The sequence below is a fragment of the Bos mutus genome, chromosome X (genome assembly GCF_027580195.1).
Source record: "Bos mutus isolate GX-2022 chromosome X, NWIPB_WYAK_1.1, whole genome shotgun sequence".
Lineage (NCBI taxonomy): Eukaryota > Metazoa > Chordata > Mammalia > Artiodactyla > Bovidae > Bos > Bos mutus.
Window position 1 is genome coordinate 79,589,457 of NC_091646.1, and position 20,403 is coordinate 79,609,859.

Below are 20,403 nucleotides of genomic sequence, written 5' to 3' on the forward strand. Positions count from 1 at the left end.
TTCTGATTTTTTTTTTTTTATTTCTCTTGTAAACAGAGTAGGGATTAAATAAAGGTATTAGGTTTGTCAGCTTGAGACACTTGGACCTTTTTTTTTTTTTTCCTGGAGAATGAAGGGAAGTAGGTGAGGGGTTCTTTTAATATGCAGGTGCTTCAGGGAGAAGCAAACCATTTCATCTGTTATTTCCATTGGAACTGGAGTTGGAGAGGGAGGTGAGATCAGTGGATCAGTCACCAGCACTGTCATCAGCATTGCCAGAGAGGTCAAGAGCGGACATCATGGAATCAGACAGCTTGCTGGCAAGTTTGTCTGCAGATGGAGAAAAACAGGAAGTCATTTGGTGGTTGGCTTGCCAACAGGAGGTTTGCAGGAACTAGGCCACATTTATCTTTGTCCACACCAAACTCCCAAACTGGCTCCCTAACCGCCCACCGTCAACACTAAACAAAACAACTGGTGGGCTACTGGCAGACCACTACTGAATCTCACACAAAGACCCATTTGTCTACCTGTGAAATGATCACCCCAAAATAGCTTATATCTCAGAGTCACACTACTGAGCTTCAAGTACATTTATCTCTTCCTAGTATCAAAAGAGCTCTTTTCTTTTACTGTGTTGAACTTAGCACTCTGCCATCAGCAGTGCTTTGTAAGACCCCCAAAGCTCTTACAGCAAACCGGCAGGATGGCAGTAAGGGCTTTGAACCTGAATGCTCACCTCCAGCCTTCAGCCACACCCTATTATTCCTAGGGATTTTCCTCAGACATAACCTCCTTCAGGAAGCCTTCTCTGATCACCTCTATCCCACCACAACCTTCAGGCTGGGTTAAGTTCCCTCATTTTGTTTTCTATGTCTTCATAGTGATCACTTTGTGTTCCCAATGTCTGTTTTCTTATTTCCTCCTCACTCCAATAAGACCAGCAGTTAAAGAGCAATTAATCTCTGTATTCCCAGGACTCAGTGTAGAATCAGGCCAAGAGCAAATGGTTATGAACATAGTCTAGTTCAAAGAACAGGGCTTATGGGATCAATCAATCCTAGGTTCACGTTTTGGCCCAAATACCTGGAGTATCTGGGACCCAGTTTCCTCACTTACCGAATGAGAATAAGACTTTTGCAATGAGTTAGTGAAAATTAGTATAGCATGAAGACCTAAGTGGACCGGCCACACAATGGACCACCATTAAAATAAAAGGACTTCTTTGGTAAATTGATGGGGAAATATCTGTAATATATGTTGAGTGGAAAAATGATGTGGCAAATTATATGTTCAGGAGACTAACATTTGTCTAAAAAAGAGAACAAGGAATATATAGATATTTGCCTGTATACCTACCCCAGGAATGAGATACAAGAAATTAACTGGTTGCCTCTGGGGGGAAGCCTGGAACTAGGGGACTGGAGGAGACTTTAATGTATATCCTTTTGTACGCTTTGGATTTTGAGTGTTTTATCTATAGATAAAGTAAACATATGTATGTAGCCTGAAAGCTTCTTAACACATAGAAAGAAATGATAAATAAATGGTGGCATTTGATACATAAGACTAGGCCAGTGGTTCTCCAAGTGTAGCCCCCAGAGGAGCAACATCAGCACTGACTAGGAACCAGTTAGAAACACAAATTCTCAGCCCCTGCCAACGGCCAATCTACTCAACTAGAAACTCTGGGGGTGTTAAACAGAATCCTGTGTTTTAATAAACCTCCAAGGCAATTCTAAAATAAGCTACTGAAGTTTGAGGACCACTCTGCTAGCAGGTGATCCTCCTAACCCATCCCTGCCCCCTAATCCTGGCAGAGGGTTGGACACATGGAGATGCTCATTTAGGAGCCCTTAATTAAGGCCTCAGGTGGAACACAGGAGGGTGGTCAGGTCCTCCCACCTGCACGCTTCTGGATCTTCTTCTTCTTCTTCAGGGCAGATGCCAGAGCCTGGCCCTGCTGCAGGGGGTCTGTCTCCATGATCCTCTGTAGCACTGGGCGGCGGTCCACTGGGCAAACATCCACCATGCTATTGTTCCTAGGGTGAAGGTCCACATTGCGCTTAGCCCATCCCATCTGATGACGGTTTGGATTGGTGCAATACCCAGTAAGATCTCCAATCTGGGGAAAGTGAGGACAACAGTGAGGTCTGAGCCCCCAAAATAACTCCAAAGACTTCTGCAAAGGAGGCAGGGACAGGCTTGCATTAAGAACAGGAGTCTGGAGTTACACAGAACTAAGCTTCAAGTCTGGCTCTACCACAGGTTGGCAGGTGCTTAGTTATTCTTTCAGCCACAATTTGCTCATCTGTCAAATAAGGGTGGGCAGTGGGTAGCTGCCTGGTTTTTACAAGAATAAAATGAAAAAGTAGAACTACTTGTCAATGACAATTGATATTACAATGATTCTTTGTTCAAATGACCTTTTAAGGTCTTACTCAATTTAACAAATATATTGCAACGTGTATCTTGTGCCCAGTTCTGTATGGGGAAATACTGGAGAAATGATTTGCATGAACACCCATCTTTGGGAAGCAACCAGGCTAAAGTGGAAAAAACTCAACCACACCACAAGTTAGAATACAGTAAGTGCCCACCAAAGATATGCAGCCTAGGTGACAGAAGCTGAGGGCATGGTGGTGGTCAACACACTGCTGATGGAAGGGTCATTCCTGACTGAACACTGGAAAGCACAGAGCATACCTGGGCACCCGAAAGGGTATCTACTGGGCTGGAGTAGAAGGTACACAGGGTCAGTAAAACATAATATTTACAAAGCTCACTATGTGCCAGGTACCTTTCTAAGCACATACATGTATGTGTGTCATATACATACATATGAATATGTATACATGTACTCACACACACGTACGTATTAACTCATTTAATGCTGGCAACAATGTCTTTGACAAACAAGGTAATTACGGTCACACAGCTAGTAAGCAGTGGAATAAATCAGAACCCAAGCAATCAGAATTCTGTATGTATGACTACCTACTACACTACAGCGGGGGAAAAGCAATGCTATAAACCCTACAACTCTGGGGTTGCAGGGGGTGGGCACCATTCATAACACAGCATACCTAATGGTATCTCCCAGAGTTGGACAATGGAGTGGCCCTACTCATGGCCCTGAACCTGAGCCTGGAACTTGTAATACAGAGTAGGGAACTACTGCTGGTCTATGAGGAAAAATGCTATGTTCTGGGTGCCTGTGGGCTCAGTAAGAAATACTAGGAGATGGCCTTAAACTTACAACTTTAAACTGATTTTCCTATAAGCACTAGGGGGAGTTTTGAAACTATATGAAAACGGGAATGGGCATAATTCCTACCACTGCCCTAAGGCAGGTCTTATCTCTTACAGAGCACAGGCAAGAATTTCCTTCATAGACTCCCTACCTCTACTTTGGCTCCTTTCTTTCCAACTTGATTCTTACTGCAGTCACTGGAGTGATAGTTCTATTATATAAACTTGGCCATGTCACTTCCCTGCTTAAGGAACCCTTCCAGATATTATGTAGCCATCAAAAATGAAGGGCAGTTAAGTAATCATATGGAACAATCTACACTATGAATTTGTAAGTGAAATAAAGAATGTGCAGAACAATACAAACAGCATATGACTATTTGGATTAAAATAGATCCATTATCTGCTTTTATGTGTATGTGTGTGAATATGCAATAGCTCTGAAAGGACACTCAAGTCTAATAGTGATTGCCTCCAAGGAGAGGGCAGGGTGGCTGGAATAGAGAAGCAGGAGAGATTTACTTTTATTGTATACCCTTTACCTTTTTTTGGCAGTAGGGCACCCTGCACGGCTTGTGGGATCTTAGTTCCCCAGGGATTGAATCCAGACCTTGGCAGTGAAAGCAGAGTCCTAACCACTGGACTGCCAGGGAATTTCCTACCTTTTCAGTTTTTTACCATGTACCTAGTCAAAATATCTTAAATAAACAAAATGGGAAAAAATTTTAACCCTTTGCCTTTCCTCCTCCCACGTAAAATAGCCAACTTTCAGTGTTTACCTATTACCCATGGTTTAAATGGAGAAGGCAATGGCACCCCACTCCAGTACTCTTGCCTGGAAAATCCCATGGATGGAGGAGCCTGGTAGGCTGCAGTCCATGGGGTCGCTAAGAGTCAGACCTGACTGAACGACTTCACTTTCACTTTTCACTTTCATGCATTGGAGAAGGAAATGGCAACCCACTCCAGTGTTCTTGCCTGGAGAATCCCAGGGACGGGGAAGCCTGGTGGGCTGCCATCTATGGGGTCACACAGAGTCGGACACGACTGAAGTGACTTAGCAGCATGGTTTAAAGTCAAACTCGAGGCCTTCAGGGATCTGACACCGATTCACCCTTCCCTGCCTCTACCCTGACTCCAGCCACCTCAGACCACTAGTGATTTCTGCAAAATACCATGCTCTTACCCTTTCAGGTCTTGGCACATGCACAGGCTGAGCCCCTGCCCAAGGGCTGCTGCCCCTCCTGCCCAGAGAACTCCTCAAATTTCAAGATGTGGCAGAAGTATCAGAGCCCCGAGGGAAGACTTCCCTGGCTCACAAGTAGTATAGGTTAGGGCCCTTAGATCCATGCTTTCCCATCCTCTGCCCTGAATCCCTGTGTGTCTCTCGTAACTGTAGATATCTATGGCTTAAACCACTAAACTGTGACCTCTCGAAGGGCAGAGACAGGGGGGACTGGCAGATGAAGAGGCTGAAAAAGCCTTCAGAGATCACAGCACAGCATATCAACTTGATCCAGTAGGTGCTGGGGACCCATGAAAGGGCAAGTGACCTTTGGGAGCTGCCATATGAGACATATGTCCAGGTCAAAGACAACTGAAAGATTAGGCTAGGGTTACAGAAATGGTAGGCCAGAAAGACACCGAGAGCATCTATTAAGATTTAGGAAAGAGAAGACACACTTGGTGACTGTGTATAGGATCCAAGATACCAGTTAGTGGGAAGGACAAGTCAGGGATGTCCAGGTTTGTAACTTGAACAGCTGGGTAGATAGATGGGGATCCTGTTCTCTAGGGCTAAAGCTGGGCTGGGAAAGCTGCCTGAGAGCATATCTCCTCCTTGGATCTACCATTGGTTTGCAAAGGATATACCCTGCCTACAGCCAGGGTGCCCACAGGGAGTGAATGAATGACCTGTACCTCCCCACTATTATAGGTGGACCTCGTGGGAGCCAGGTGGAAGGGACTGACCATCTCCCAGAGCCCTTGGGTAGAGGAGAGGGTTGCCATGAAGAAAGAGACAGGTACCTTATACACGGTGGTTTTATTTTCCATGGCATCTGCTATTTTCACCATCGGAGAATGGAGCCACTTGATCTCCATTTCGAGCGGGTCCATGTCACCCAACAGCTCATCCGATTCTCCAGTGGCCAAGCCTTTAACACAATCAATACCACTGTCAGGGCCCTGGCTCCTTTCTGCTACCAGCCCCCCAGTCAGGCCTCAGTGGAAAGAATATGTGGACACTGCCCAGGGGAGTAAAGAAGAAAGGCTCTTTTATTCCTGCTGGGAGGCCATATAACAAAGGATTAAAGGTGTGGGTTTTCCACTAGGATACTTGCCTGCCAGTCATGAAGCCTCAGTTTCCTCATCTGAAAAGCAGAATGCCACAAGCCCTGTAACACAGGGCTGCTGTGAATCACAGCAATGGGTGCCTGAAACGCACTGGCCTGAGACACTGCTCTATAAATGGTAGCTACTGGGATTCCCTCCCCAGGACCAGGCCTCTCTCCCTATTTCACTGGTGCCTTGTCTGGAGCTCGCCTCTACTGCAGACCACAAATGTGCACATTGCCCTGGGCCCATACTACCCTCGCACCTCTTCTAAACTTTGCCCCATCTCCTTCCCTGGGCCTCTAATTGCTAATCACTCTTCAAGATTCAACACTAGGGCAACTAGGAAACTCTAATTATTAACCACTCCTTCTTCTCAACTTCTAGGACCTCAATCATTTGCTAAAGTGCATTCTCACTGCCAGAGCCCCACTTGCCCTCACATACAGCCCTAAAAATGTGAGCTCTAATTCCTCCCAAATGCCCACTTGACAGAAAAGTAAAGTTCAGAAAGAGGGCTGACTTGCCCGAAGCCACATGGGGAATATATTCTGAAGCAGGCAAGCCTCTTGTCCTCATTTGTAATCCAAGCACACTATAAGGCCCAGAGAAGGAACGCTAGTGGCCCTCAAGAGAAACAGAGTAACTAGAAGCCAGGCCAGCCAAGACTTTCTCCACCACCCCAGAGTGTCCACAGACAGGCCCAGAGAGCACCAGGCACCTTTCTTGGGTGGGGTAGAAAAGGAAGGAGCTGCAGATGGTAGAATAGCTGAAGAGAATAAACTTCCCACAGGAGTTTCTGAAAGTCATACCTTTGTACTCCAAAAAATAACCATCTTAATAACAGCTAATATTTACCAAGCATGTGCTATATGCCAGGCACTAGGTTTTACATATTAAATAGTCTTCACAACTATCAGGTATGTGCTATCATCCCATTGTAGAGATGATGTCATTGGTCATAGAGAGGTTAAGAAACTTGTGCAGCACTACACAGCTAACAAAACTCAGATTTTAATCCAGGCAGTTCATTCTTCTAACCACTCAGATACACTGAGCTAGAAGAGTCTTCAACAAGAGGACAAGAGAGCTAGTTTGAATGCCACATCTGCCTGTCACTAACCATGTACCATTTAGCAAGTATCACCTTTCTGTGTTTCAGATGCCTCACCCACCAATGGGGACAAGGGTAAAAATGCAGGAATGGACATGCAATATCCATGTCAATGGCTGTGACAAAATCTGGGGCAATGAGAAGGGTTTTCTTTTTTGTTTCCTTTCTTAACTGGAAGATAATTGCTTTACAATGTTGTGATGGTTTCTGCCATACATTAACGTGAATCAGTCATAGGTATATACATATGCCCCTCCCTCTTGAACCTCCCTCCCACTTCCCATCCCATCCCACCCCTCTAGATTGTCACAGAGCACCAGATTCAGCTCCCTGTGTCATACAGCAAATTCCCACTGGCTATCTATTTTACATATGGTAATGTATATGTTTCAACGTTATTCTCTCTATTCGTCCCACCCTCTCCTTCCCTCCATTATGTCCACCAGTCTGTTCTCTGTGTCTGTGGAAAGGGTTTTTGAGAGAAATATCTCAGTCCACTCCAGGCCTCAAGAGATGGGGAAAGGAAACTCATGCTTCCTAAACACCTTACCATGTTCCAGGTACTTTGTTGACTTTTTCGTATCTACTAAGAGCCCACAACCAGCCAACCCCCCACTCCACTCCACCACCACCCTTATCTTCCTGTGACCCAAATTATAATTCTTCACTTTGTGGGAAAAGACATTAAACTTAAAGATGTTTAAAATAGTTCTCCCCAAACCAGACTAGGGCCAGAGCATGGGAAGGTCAAATATGGGACCTGTTGTCAGGTGTATGTGGCTCCACTAGGACAGGACCAGTTGCTGGGCAGGCCAACCCACTTAACCCTACTTACATTCCATGGTGTCTTCATTGGCTTGCTCGGTATCCTCAATGTCAAAGACCTCAGTCATCTCCTTAACGATCTCAGCACTGAGATGGGTAGGCAGAGTGTGGGTAGAGGGTGGAAGTGTATAGAAGCTGATCTTCCCACTGCATTGGGAGGTGGGAAGAAACTGACGTTATTAAGACAACAAATGACAAATGAGAACTTTGCTGGTGGTCCAGTGGTTAAGAATTCACCTGCTAATTCAGTGGACACAGGTTTGATCCCTGGTCCAGGAAGATTCCACATGCCACAGGGCAACTAAGCCCATCGCCACACCTGCTGAGCCCCACACGCTGTAACTACTGAAGCCCATATACTCTAGAACCTGTGCTCCACAATAAAATACTGAAATGAGAAGCCCACACACTGCAACTAGAGAGTAGCCCCCACTCACCACAACTAGAGAAAGCCCACACATAGCAACAAAGACTCAGCATGGCCAAACATAAATAAATGAATAAATAAAAATTTTAATTGTATGTTAAAAAAAGCTAATGACCAAAGAAAGGATGAGTTTTAAAGTCAGAAACAGTGAGGGTCAACTAGAAAGCCCAGACAGTAACTTCTGAACAAGAGGTTGAATTGCTGGATAATCACTGGGCATGAGTTGCCAAGCAGGATATGACTTGATGCCTTGGCCTTCCCTACCCAGGAAGTCAGGCTGCCCCGCTGCTGCAGTGAAAACAGATGAGCCCCCTTGTGGAGCCTGACTCCCAGAAGGCCTCACCCTTACTCCTACTCACCTCACCCAGTCAGCCAGCACAGCTTTGGCTGCCTGCTCCTGACTATAAATGCCCCCCTTCTTCTTCTTCCCCAAGCGGTGGGCCACTGCAGTCAGAAAGTGCTCAGTGGTCTGAAACCCAGAGACACCATAATAGCTGGAGATCTGGTAAAGAGAGGAAGAAATCAAGAGTAAGAAAGAAGGGCCCTTGGAGTAAGGCAGGGCGTAAGTGAGAGCCCTGCATACCTCCTCCAGGTTGCAGCGTTGCAGGATGGTCTCCACCGGGGTCACAGGGTCCGCCAGCTTCTGCACGTGAATGCAATTGCGCAGGATAGTGCCCACCTCTGAGTTGGGTCCTGGGACGATGCCCGGAGCATCCAGCAGCCTGATGAACTTGTCCAGGTAGACCTCCTGCATGAACCTGGGTCAGGAGAGGGGAGATGAGAGAGGACGTAGGACAGTGAGGAGCCCAGATGTGTCTGGCATCCTCTAAGCCAAGCACCCACTGGAGAGAAGGAGTGTGACAAATGGCACACAGATGAAGGTGGAGAGATGCAGGGTCTGATTCTAGTCTGATTCACTTCCACCACCAGGGACTGAGCTGCAGGACCACAAGCAAGCCTCTGACTCTGAGACTGTTGCTTCATCGAGGAAGCAGAGCTGCTTACTCAGAGCCCAATCTTGCATGATTGTCAGGAGGCTTCAAGGAGCTGTGGCGGGGCGGGGGGGGGGACACCCAGCTGGGTGCCTGGCCCAAACCCAGGGTGTGCCAGGTAAATGAGGGCTATTAATGAAACTCCCATGCCTATGGCAGAATCAGAAGCTGGTCCAACATAAGGGACAGGGGTTGAAGGCATGGGAGTTGGGAAATGGTAGGGTGAAGGACCTGTGAAGTAGGGGAGCAAGCAGGTACTTACTTGGTGACCCCAGGAACGGCTCCCACACTACACGCACGGCTGCGCTTCAGACTATTGATCAGGCTGCTCTTCCCAACATTGGGAAGGCCTACAAAGGAGCAGCAGATAGCTCATGGCAGGAAGGGTCCTCAGAATTATTTGGGAGAGCCTGTGTGTGGGAGGCCCAGGCAGGGGCAGTGTGACCAGGCCATTGGAAGCCAAAAACAGAGCCTGGGCTTCTGCCTTCCTGTCCAAGCCCCTCCATGGCCTTTCTATCCCTTTCCTCTACATGTGAGCACCCTGGCTAGATGTGTTCCTCTCACTAGATGTGACACTCACCTCCCACTTACAACCAGCTTGGGAAAGGTGCTGGATGCAAGGCCTCTGTGACACAATCCAATGGATGGTGGGCACTGGGAAGTGTCATAAAACAGAACCATCCATCCTGGTGTATAATTCACCTGGCAGCGGGTAGGGAATGGGAGGTGGGGCTCCTCTCTGAGATGTCAGTCTGAGGAGCTTTCTGTCTGTGGTGTGTTTTTCTGTTTGGGCATCTGTAAGCACCTCTCGGTCTATGGATGTCCTTGTCTATTTCTTACTCACTGGGTCTCTCATTCCCACCATTCTCTTTCTCTGTGTGCTAGAACTTACATGTGTACTATTTATTCCCTGATAGATGTGCCTGTGTATGTATCTCTTGTGTGTAGAAGTTCCTGTGTATCTTCTCTTGGCTATTCTCATTCTAAATACCATTGCTTTTCCCATTTCTGTCTTTCTCTCTGCGTATCTAAGCAACTCTTTCTCTGCCAGTTTGTCTCACTTTCTCTCATTATGGCCATTGTCCTTTCTCTCAAATTCTCCCCACCCCATCAATTCTGCCTCTTTGTTAATTCCCTCTATGCCAACTCCTCTCAGCTCTTTCTGTACCTGGTCCTTCTCTCAGTGGGCTCGTCTCTCTACATGAAGCACCGTGTCTCTTTTTCTCTGTGTCTCCCTAGTCCTCTCTCTGCCTCTATTTCTCTATATATACATATGTATCTGTCTCATCATAGATATGTGTCTGTGTCTCTGACATGATTGTGTCTGAGGGTCAAATGCATCTGGGCACACGTGTCTCTCTATGGCTCTGTTTGCTTGGAGGGGAGTTGGCTAAGTGTGTGGGAAGGGCTTGGTCTGCATGTATTTTGGCTCTGGATCTGTATGTGTCTTCATATATGTGGATCTGTACATGTGTCTGTGGATCCACATGTGTGTATAGGTCTGGGTGTACATTCTTCAGTGTCTGTCTGCATCTTTGTTCCTGCTTCTTTCTATGTGCATCTCCCTCTGAATCTCTTTATCCCTGAGTTTGACTCACTCATTCTTTCCTTGGGTATACATATCTCCCTCCCTACTCACATGAGAGGGTCTCTAGCCCTCTCATGTCTCTCTCTGCAGGTCTCTGCACCTATTTTTGTGATCATATCTCCCTCTGTCTGCATGCCTCTGTCATTCAACTCTGTCTTCCTTCTCCACTCCCCACCAATCCCACCATTTGGTTTTCCAGATATTTTTCTGTATCTATTCAGGTATTTTACCTTTTTCTGTTTCCAGCTCTTTGTCCAATGGTTTCTTCTCTTGGCTTCATTTCTTTTCCCTGCTGGTCTATCTCTGCCTCTCTCAACTTCCCAGTTCCTTTCCCAACAGCTTTGCTTCAATGCCCTGGGCTCCAGGTTTGAGCCTCAGCTCTGTCTCACACAGGAGTGAACACTACAAGTCCCTTTCCTTTCTCTGAGCCCTAGTGTTCTTATTTATGAAAGGGAGATGTTCACCCCTCTCTCCCACAGCTCTGGTGGGATGCATGCATATGTGCTCAGTCATGTCTAACTCTTTGCAACCCCATGGAATGCAGCCCACCAGGCTCCTCTGTCCATGGGGTCTCCCAGGAAAGAATGCTGGATGAGGCAACCATCCCCTTCCCCAGAGTGGTAGGATGACATGGGTCAACTCTAAGCCCAGCCCCACACATTTAGTCCATGGTTTTAATACTCCAACTACAGTGGTGATTCTGAGTATGCCTCCCCATGTCCACCAATCCAAATTACAAATCACAAGAGCCTTCCTGGGACTTCCTTGGTGGCACAGTGGGTAAGAATCTGCCAGCCAATGCAGGGGACAGGGGTTCAATCCCTGATCCAGGAAGATTCCACATGCCTCAGGGCAACTCAGCCCATGCGAGCTGCAACTACTGAAGCCTGCGCACCCTAGAGCCCATGCTCCACAATAAGAGAACCCACCATAATGAGAAACCCAAGCACTTCAACTAGTGAGTAGCCCCCACTTGCCACAATGAGAGAAAGCCCATGCAGCAACAAAAACCCAGTGCTGCCAAAATAAATAAATACCTTAAAAAAAAAAAAGAAGGACCCTTCCTGAACAGCTCCTCCTCCCTAGCCAAAAGTAACATGAAGTTCCCAGAATCCTTTCCCCCAATGAAGCCCCTGCACAAGGAAGAAGCCTGGGCCCCATAACCTCCCCTGAGGCCTTACCCACAACGCCCACTCGGATATGGGTGCGCACTTCACCAAGGCGGCAATAGTTCCCCAGAACCCTCATGAGGTTTTCAGCTCCAAAGCAGGCTTTGCTCTTCAGCAGTGACTCGGAGGCTTGATCCACTGGCACACTGCAGTGATTCTGGAAAATGAGGGGTATTACAGAAAAAGGCATCAGATGAGAGATGTGGTTTGAGTGCAGATTTCCAAATTTTAGGACTGCCTCCCTGTTATCACTGAAATCCCCAGCATGAAGCAAAGGGCTTCTTACACAGGCCCTGAATGAACAAGTGCCATTTCTCTGCTTCTACAAGGCCTATTTTTTCCAGTCTTTCCATCTCCAGGCTTCTGTCTCAGTCTCTGCCTAGATACACATCGCTTGCCTCCCTCAGCAGGAGCAGGACAGCCTCCTCGCCTCTAAGCAGGCCAGGTTTGAGTTCCAACTCTGCTTCTCACAGGTATGTGGCCAGCAAATTCTGATTCCATTCTCTGGGCTTCAGTGAACCCTGTCTACACAATGAGAACATTTGCCTCCCTGTCCAGAGAAAGAAGAGATACTGTTCGGCCCACATAGAGCCTACCTTCCCTTGATTCCTCTCACAGGACAAGGCCATTTCAGCCTCCATCTCTTTATTCCTGATGCCACCTCCTCTGCCCAGAATGCCCTTTCATCTCTTCCTCCGTCCTTACTTACCTACCATAGTACTGCAAAATAGAAACTGACTTAAATATCCATTAATAAGAAATAGGTTAAGAAGCTATATCCTTAAAGTGGAATACAGATCAAAGAAAAACCTATTATAAAAGGATGCTTATCACATTTTTGATATCTAAAAGGCAAAAAATTATAAAGGAACTACATGCTTCTCCCAGATGAACAGAGATTTAAATGTTTAATGATATCAAATATTGGCAAGGGTAGAGGGAATTAGGCCCTCTCACACATTCATCCGTCCCAGTAGTGGGAAGATAAATTGGTACAGCCACTTGGGTGGGGGGTAGAGGAGGGAAGTGGGGCTGGGGAGCAATTTTTCAGTATCTAGGAAAATCTAAAATGCAAAATATCTATGACCCAGCCACTCTACCTCTCAGTACCCAACCTACGCAAACACTTGCTGACTAGCCAAGAAGACGTGTAAGGGTATGTATTATAGTACTGCTTATAATGATTTAAAAAATTGAAAACTATTTTTATTTAGTGTAAAAAAAGTAGAACTCTATAGAAAGATCTTCAAGGGAAAAAAAGTACATCGTAGGATAACATATATGATACACCCAAGCACTATTTTCTCTATATACAAATCCACATATAATATAAAGCACAGAAAAACATCTGGAAGGATACACTAAACTAACAATGGTGGTTAATCTGGTATATGGATAAAGGAGATTGGGATTAGGGTAACAGTGAAAGGATATTCAAGTCTCATCTATACAGTTGACCTTTGAACAACATAGGTTTGAATGGTACAGGTCCACTTACATGCAAATTTTTCTCATTAATAAATACTATGGTACTACATGATTTGCAGTTGGGTAAATCTGTAAATGCAGAACCGCAGATACTGAGGTTCAACTATAAGTTATACATGGATTTTCCACTGTGCAGAAGGTGGATGTCCCTAACCCCTGTTTAGTTCAAGGGTCAACTGTAATTGTTTTTACTTTTTCTACTTTGTTTTTTAATAAGTAAGTTTTACAGTTCGTACAAAATGGAAAAAAATGTCCCCCAGGACCCACTTTCTCTCCCTAGAAGCAACAAATGTTTCTGTACACTTTAATTTAGTCTGACATTGTAAACATATTTCTATGTTAATAATATAATTAGAAAAGAGTGTAGCCCCAGGCTACTGTGTAAGAGGCTAGATGTTTCTGGCCCCAGCTTACCAGGTTTTTGACCTGATGCTGGGTACTGGCCTTGAAAGCCACAGTTGGCAGCTCATTCCGAAGGTATTCTAGCCACTTCTCCACAACCTCCTTAGGGACCAGGTCTAGGAAAAATAGGAACAGATAGGACTGGTAAGAACATCACCTGATGGCTCACTCCAAAGATGCAGCCACCCACAACCCAGGCTTGGCCCACTTTCTGCCAACAGATATCTCCCTACCCTGCCAGTTCCTGTCCAGTCCCCAGGTTAGTCAGAAAGGACAGTCTAGTCTAGGGGACAAGTTGGCCCTCTCTAAGTAGACCTGTTTCCTCAAGGACAATGGGTAACCAACTATATTCCTAGATGCCTTCCTTCCAGACCTGGGGCCTGGTACCAGAGGCCTCCCAAAGACTATTTTCCATTCCCTCCCTGGATTATTCTAGGTTGGGCCAAATGTCAAAAATAACCTTGAAAAGAATGGCTACCATTTATGAAGTACTGACCATGTATGTACCAAGCACTTTATCATTAATTCTCACAATGATCCTATGAGATTGGGACAATCACAGCCCATTTTACACCTAGAAAAATGGAAGCTCTCCGGTGATATGACTTGTCCAAGATTCCAGAGAAAATAGACATCAAAACTGAGATGAAACCCAGACCAGAGTGACTCCTGAGCGCATCCATGTGCTCTTATGCCCCACCATCTGGGATCCAGCATGAGGGAGAAGAGGAACCTCTAGCACTGGCCGGGCACAAATAAAGCTCAAAATGCCAAAAACAGGGAACTGAAAGGCAGAGAGGCTTTAACTCCATTCTCAACTTCTGTTATACTGTGTGGTGTGTGTGTGTATGTTTCAACAAGTGACTTTACCTCTCAAATCCCTAGCTTTAAAAACTCAAACAAGAATTCCTACCTTGCACAACTATTATGAATACCACTGAGTTGTTGTGTCTCTGGGCCTAGTCCAAGCTTGTCTTTTAAGAAGGCTTGGCCCTTGCCCTGCCTTACCCAATCCTGTCCAACACCTACCAATCTTGTTCAAGACCAGGACCAGCTTCTTGTTCCCTTCTGCCCGTAGGACAGTCTCCTCCATTTGGAAGCAGCGGCAGCCCAATGGGTCCCTGGAATCCAGGACTTCCAGAATCACATCAGAGTATTCCACTACCTGCAGGGCACGGAAGACGGTAAGAAGGCAAGGAAAGAACTGGGCAGGAATCAAAAGGCCCATGAAAGAAGAGGTCTTCCTCTTAGGAAAAACAGAAACAGAGAGGAGACATGACTGGATTGGTGCCCTCCCTAAAGGGCCTTAAGAAATGGGCCCCCATACCTTATGGAACTCCTTGTAATAAGCCTTCCTTGTAGCCTCATCATCCAGTTGAGGAAACATATTTAATTCTTGCAAAACTTCCTCCTAAAAGAAAAAAAAGAGGATGGTCCAGGGGAGGAGAGTGAGAGCCGTCTTTGGCAACCATGGGAGGCTGGGAGAGTCATGTGAGGCTGGGAGAGTCATGTGAGTCCCAGCCCACCATGAACAACAAAATCAAGAAGAGGAAAGGACAGACCTACATGGTCCATGTGTGTGCCTATTTGTAAGTTTGTGTCTGAGTACCAGCTAGAGGACCAGGTATGCACCTGAGTGTATGAGTGAGGAATTTAAGAAAGAAGGAGGTGTAAGTGAGAAAAACAATCTATGGGGAACATGTGATGGAGAAAGCAAAATGTGTACTTTATACTAGAAAAGAAACTTTAACTGGGAAGTGTATATTCTGTGAGATGAAATTATATGCCAGAAATGCAGTAAGAAGTCATAGAAAGAAGTCGACTCCTCTCTTAACTTTCACTTCATACTCTCAATCTTTCTCTCCCCCTGTCCCCCAGTCCTCTCCACTCCCAATCCCCAGTCTGTGTTTCAGCTTGGGAGAAAGGACCTAACCAGGGCTCTCCAATCACAGATACAGCTCTTCACCTCCTTCTTACCCTCCCTCCATGTCCCTACCGTTTCCCATCCTCTCTGAACTGGTTCCCTACTCCCCCTCCAAAAATCTCACACACTTCCTCTTTCCTTTTCACAGAGCAATGGCAAAAGATGCTTTTGAGCAAGCCCACACCAGCCCTACTGAGGGGCAAAGACTGCTCTCTCACCTTGTGCTCAAACTCCTCTTGGCGTCTCAGGACATCCTGGCAGTAGCTTTCAATGGTCCTACGTCGGTGTCGCTCTTGCTCCCGGGCAGCCTGCTGCTTCTCCCTCATTTCCCCAACCTAACAAGTGACCATACAAAAGGGCTGAAGCTGATGAGGTCTGCAATCTAAGGGAGGGATGGAAGATCAAGAGTAATAGGGAGCAGGTGACAGAGAGAGAAAACAGTGTGACTTGGCACAAGTGGTAGGAGCAGGGATACAGGGAGGGAAGAGACGTGACAGCAAGAGATAAAGAGTTAAGGGGTTTGAGGGAAAGAAAGACAAAGAGATGAAGGAGGGGAAAGCATGGCAGACACTAATACAAGGAAAGTATATAAAGCTGAGAGAGATCATGTCCCAGGCAGTGGGAACCACTTAAGACCAGAGAGGGGGGAAAAAAAATAGGCCCTGGGACAACAGAGGATGAGATGGTTGGATGGCGTCACCGACTCGATGGACATGAGCTTGAGCAAGCTCCAGGAGTTGGTGATGGACAGGGAAGCCTTGCATACTGCAGTCCATGGGGTCGCAAAGAGTCAGACATGATTGAGTGACTGAACTGAACCGAACTGAACTGACTGGGATATTCTGTCCTATAAAGAACAGCAAAAGAAACTAGAGAAAAGGAAGAAGGACATCCAGGAGAAATGACAGGAAAACCAAAGTGACAGTGTTTCAAAAAAATAAAAAAGCCTGCATATGTAAAATAGATAGCCAATGGGAATTTGCTGTATGTCTCAGGAACTCAAACCAGGGCTCTAGAGGGGTGGGATGGGGAGGAAGATGGGAGGGAAGTTCAAGAGAGAGGGGACATATGTATACCTATGGCTAATTCATGCTGATGTGTGGCAGAAACCAACACAATACTGTAAAGCAATTATCCTTCAATTACAAATAATTTTTTTAAAAAAGCATGGTCTCAAATGCTGAGAATTGAAAAAGATGAGGGAAGAAAGCAATCCATGAGTCTGATGTCAGAGAACATGCTGGTGAGACTGGCAGGGTCATTCCAGTGGAGCAGTGAGAACAAAAACCAGACAGCCATGAACTGGGAGGTGAGCAAATAGAGACACTAAATCAAGTGTCAAAGCAACTGCCCCTTCTTTCCTTTCCACAAACAGCCTCAACAACCCTAACAATTCTGGCCTTTGCCTTTCAACATTTCCATGGACCTGGCAGTCAAGTCAGGCCCTCTCTCTCCCCCAAGGGAAAGGGCTTACCCTCTTCTTCTTTAACTCAGCCTCCCGACTGGCGTGATCATTGGAGTGGAAAAACTGGGGAGAGTAGGCCACTTTGGTGGCTGCTTTCTTCCCATTCTGCTTTGCAGGCTGGTTACCAAACAAGAGAGAAAAAAATGAAGAGTTAATGAACCCATAGAAATCACCCTTCGGAGGGGGGAGGCGGTTTAAAGCTGCTCATAAGTAGATTTGTGGGAGGAAAGAGGAGAGAAGCAAACAAAAAGGGCTCTGTCCCCAGAAGTCTGTCCATATGACCAGAGAGACCCTTCTTCCCCTAGCTAGGCAGAGACTAAGTAAAGAATACCAGGAAAGGTGGGGGGTGGGGAGTAAGTAGAAAAGTTTCCCAAGTAGAGGCCAAGGGAATACTAAATAGCTCTCCAAGTGAAGCCCTTGGAACAGCAGTAGCATCATCTGGGCACTTCTCAGACGCTGAGAAAGACACACTAAATCAGAAACTCAAGAAATCTGTGTTTTAACCAACACTCCAGGTGATTCTGGAGGGCTAAAGTTTGAGAACTTTAACCATGCTAAAATTTAAGAACTGCTGCTCTGATGCAAGTCCTATTTGTCCACAACTTTCCCAGCGGGACCAGGAGATTCAGGAGCTGGGCCAAAGACTGTTTGAGTCCTGCCTCTTCATGAGCAATACAGACTTGGGAATTAAGACTCAAGTCCCAGCTGAGCTACCTTGAACCTAGGAACTTTCTCATTGAGGGTCAGTTTCTTCATCTAAGAAAAATGAGATTATGACAATCCCTATCAAGGTAAACTAAGCACAAAGCAGTATATGGCTTGTGGTGGGAACTTAATAAATGTTTCCGCTTCTCTGCTGAAGCCACCCAAATGGCTTTTGGGAAAGCCAAATCTGCTGATTCCAATGTGGTGCTCTATTTGGAGTCACCCAATATCTACTTGGTTTTGTGGGCCTCTTCTGGGGTGGGCAACCTGTTCCTAACCTTGTCCCCAACAATGGGTATACCTTACCTGAGAGTGGTACCAACTTACCTTCTTGCAGCCTTTGGAACCTTTACCTGGCTTTTTATTTTCTAAAAAAGAAAAAAAAAAAAAAAGCCATCATCCACCTACCCAACATTCTTTGAACCTTAATGGAGGTCAGGCAACACTGGGAATCTAAGGAAGCCTCAGACTCCATGTCTCTCTAGGCACACAAGACAAACATAGAGCTGGCAGCTACAGTGTCAGAAGAGGTACTGGATACAATGTTTCAGTGAATACCAAACATTATATCCAGTGCAAACTGAAACAATTCTTAAGGGAATCCTGTGAAGAGACCAATAGGAACATGCACTTATAACTTCTCTCTTACAACTTCTAGCTGAGGCAGCTCAACAATTTTGGCACCAGACTGAAGTGGGGGGCTGGCAGCATGAGAAGGTGATCTGAGGAGTCCCACCCAGCTAAACCAGAGTAGATGCCCTCAGCCCTTCCTTGGAGAGAGAACTGTCCTTTCCTGCTGACCCTGTTCATGCCATTGCCTCACAAGGGAATTACACTACTCAGCCAAACTGCAGCCTCCCTTTGATTTAAGAAGCAGAGAGCTCACCTTCTACAATCACACCTTAACAAAGCCTAGGAAAGTAAAAGTCCTCTCCCCACTTCAATGAGAAGTCCCTTCTGTCACCTCCTTCACAACTTGGCCTCTCAGAATGGCGTCTCATAATTCTCACCATCTACAAAGAGGCTAAAGGAATTCCTACAGGAAGAGGTTCTAGAAGGTCAGGATATACAAACAAATATAGGAGCAGCTTGAGATTATCAGACAGAGGACAGGCTCCCCAATCACATCAGGTGGTTCACATCAAAGCAGTGTTACTGTAGGAAACAGAGGATTTAAATACTACTTATTCTTAAGGAGATTCAAGAAGATACTTCAAAGGAACTGTATAAGAAAAAGATTCCCAAAACTTGATATTGAATAAAAATTCAATGTTGTGAAAAACGGAAGGAATATCACTAACAACCAAATTAATAAGCTAGAAGGTCAAGGGAAAAACTTCTTTAAAACAGAACAAAAATACAAAGAAAAGTATAAAATAGAAAATGGAGAATGGACTCAAGAGAGCTAGTATCTAAATTAAGAAGAGTTTCAGAAGAGAAAAGATACAAATGGAGAAGCAATTATTTTTTAAAATACTAGATAAACATTTTCCAAATTGAAAACAGGATTCAGGCGCATCAAGATTAACAAAAAAAGACATATGGCTCAGAGGTTAAAGCATCTGCCTGCAATGTGGGAGACCTGGGTTTGATCCCTGGGTCGGGACGATCCCCTGGAGAAGGAAATGGCAACCCACTCCAGTATTCTTTCCTGGAGAATCCCATGGATGGAAGAGCCTGGTGGGCTACAGTCCATGGGGTCTCAAAGAGTCAGACACGACTGAGCAACTTCGTGAGTCATGAGATGATGCCCTGGACATATACTGATGAAATTTTTGAGCCCCAAAGACAAAGAGAAAATCTTGTAAACTTCCAAATAGAAGGCATTCCCAGCAAAGGAGAGAAATAGACAGCCTTCTCAAAGCCACAATTCTGAACACTTAAGACAGAAGAATAATCATTACAAAGTAATGAGACAAGGGACAGTATTCCAAGTTAAACTTCTACAACTGACCAATAAGATCACTCTTATGTGAAGGTAAAGGAAATTTTCAGATGTGGAAAGATTACCACCTGCATTCACCTTCTGGTAAAACGACTTGAGGAAGTATATCAGCAAAAATAAGCATAAAACCATGCTAAAGGTCTCACTTTGGAAGACTAGGATAAAAATAGTTATTATTTAACTTTGATAAAGTGATACAGAAATTTAGTTACATGATAAAGTGATACAGAAATTTAGTTACACTTGATTTAAATATGAATGCAATTACCAACATAATTTTAAGTACTGGTGGAAGATTTAACTTGTTAAACTTTTTAGAAGTAATAAGGGAATAAGAAGAAACAAACAAAAAATATAAAATAAGATGGTAGAAATCAGACCAAACATATTAGTTATCATAATGAAAGTAAATGGACTGAATTTCCCTGTAACAAAAAAATCAGATCCCAAGTCTTTTCTTCCACAACATTCACGTTGCAATGAAAAGAATGTGAGGCTTGGAATTAACCAGGTCTGGCCATTTTACTCAACAATTTTCATCAACCTAACTTCCCTGGAAAATGAGCACCACGATGAAAGAAAATACATCACTTAGAGGAAAAAACATCTGCTTCAGAGAGGAGGGGGAGGAGAAACAGGGAAGAAGGTAGGGGTGCATTCACCACTCACAACACTGCAACACGCAGGAGCCCCTGTTATTGTTCTTTAATAGCTTCAGAGAGAAAACAGCTACCATTTTTTAGCCAGCCAGAGCTAGGTTTCTGTTCTGGTTCAGTAACTACCTACCTATATGA

The 20,403-nt window shown here is 45.3% G+C and overlaps 1 protein-coding gene across 3 annotated transcripts in view; it reads right to left on the minus strand.

Moving 5' to 3' along the window:
• Positions 1-20,403, minus strand: part of GNL3L (G protein nucleolar 3 like) — a 27,565-nt gene continuing 7,162 nt past the window's right edge. For 2 of the 3 annotated variants that reach the window (XM_005897658.3, XM_014478791.2), the window contains exons 3-16: positions 17,992-18,032; positions 16,969-17,076; positions 15,713-15,829; positions 14,898-14,981; positions 14,600-14,735; positions 13,583-13,686; positions 11,693-11,837; positions 9,186-9,273; positions 8,515-8,689; positions 8,291-8,433; positions 7,515-7,651; positions 5,260-5,387; positions 1,885-2,104; positions 1-309 (exon numbers count right to left, since the gene is read on the minus strand). In XM_005897658.3, the coding sequence (XP_005897720.2) occupies positions 227-309; positions 1,885-2,104; positions 5,260-5,387; positions 7,515-7,651; positions 8,291-8,433; positions 8,515-8,689; positions 9,186-9,273; positions 11,693-11,837; positions 13,583-13,686; positions 14,600-14,735; positions 14,898-14,981; positions 15,713-15,829; positions 16,969-17,076; positions 17,992-18,032 (1,709 nt within the window). In that variant the 3' untranslated portion in view covers positions 1-226. The remainder of the gene's footprint in view (positions 310-1,884; positions 2,105-5,259; positions 5,388-7,514; positions 7,652-8,290; positions 8,434-8,514; positions 8,690-9,185; positions 9,274-11,692; positions 11,838-13,582; positions 13,687-14,599; positions 14,736-14,897; positions 14,982-15,712; positions 15,830-16,968; positions 17,077-17,991; positions 18,033-20,403) is intronic. The other variant, XR_011463282.1, reaches the window with a different exon arrangement.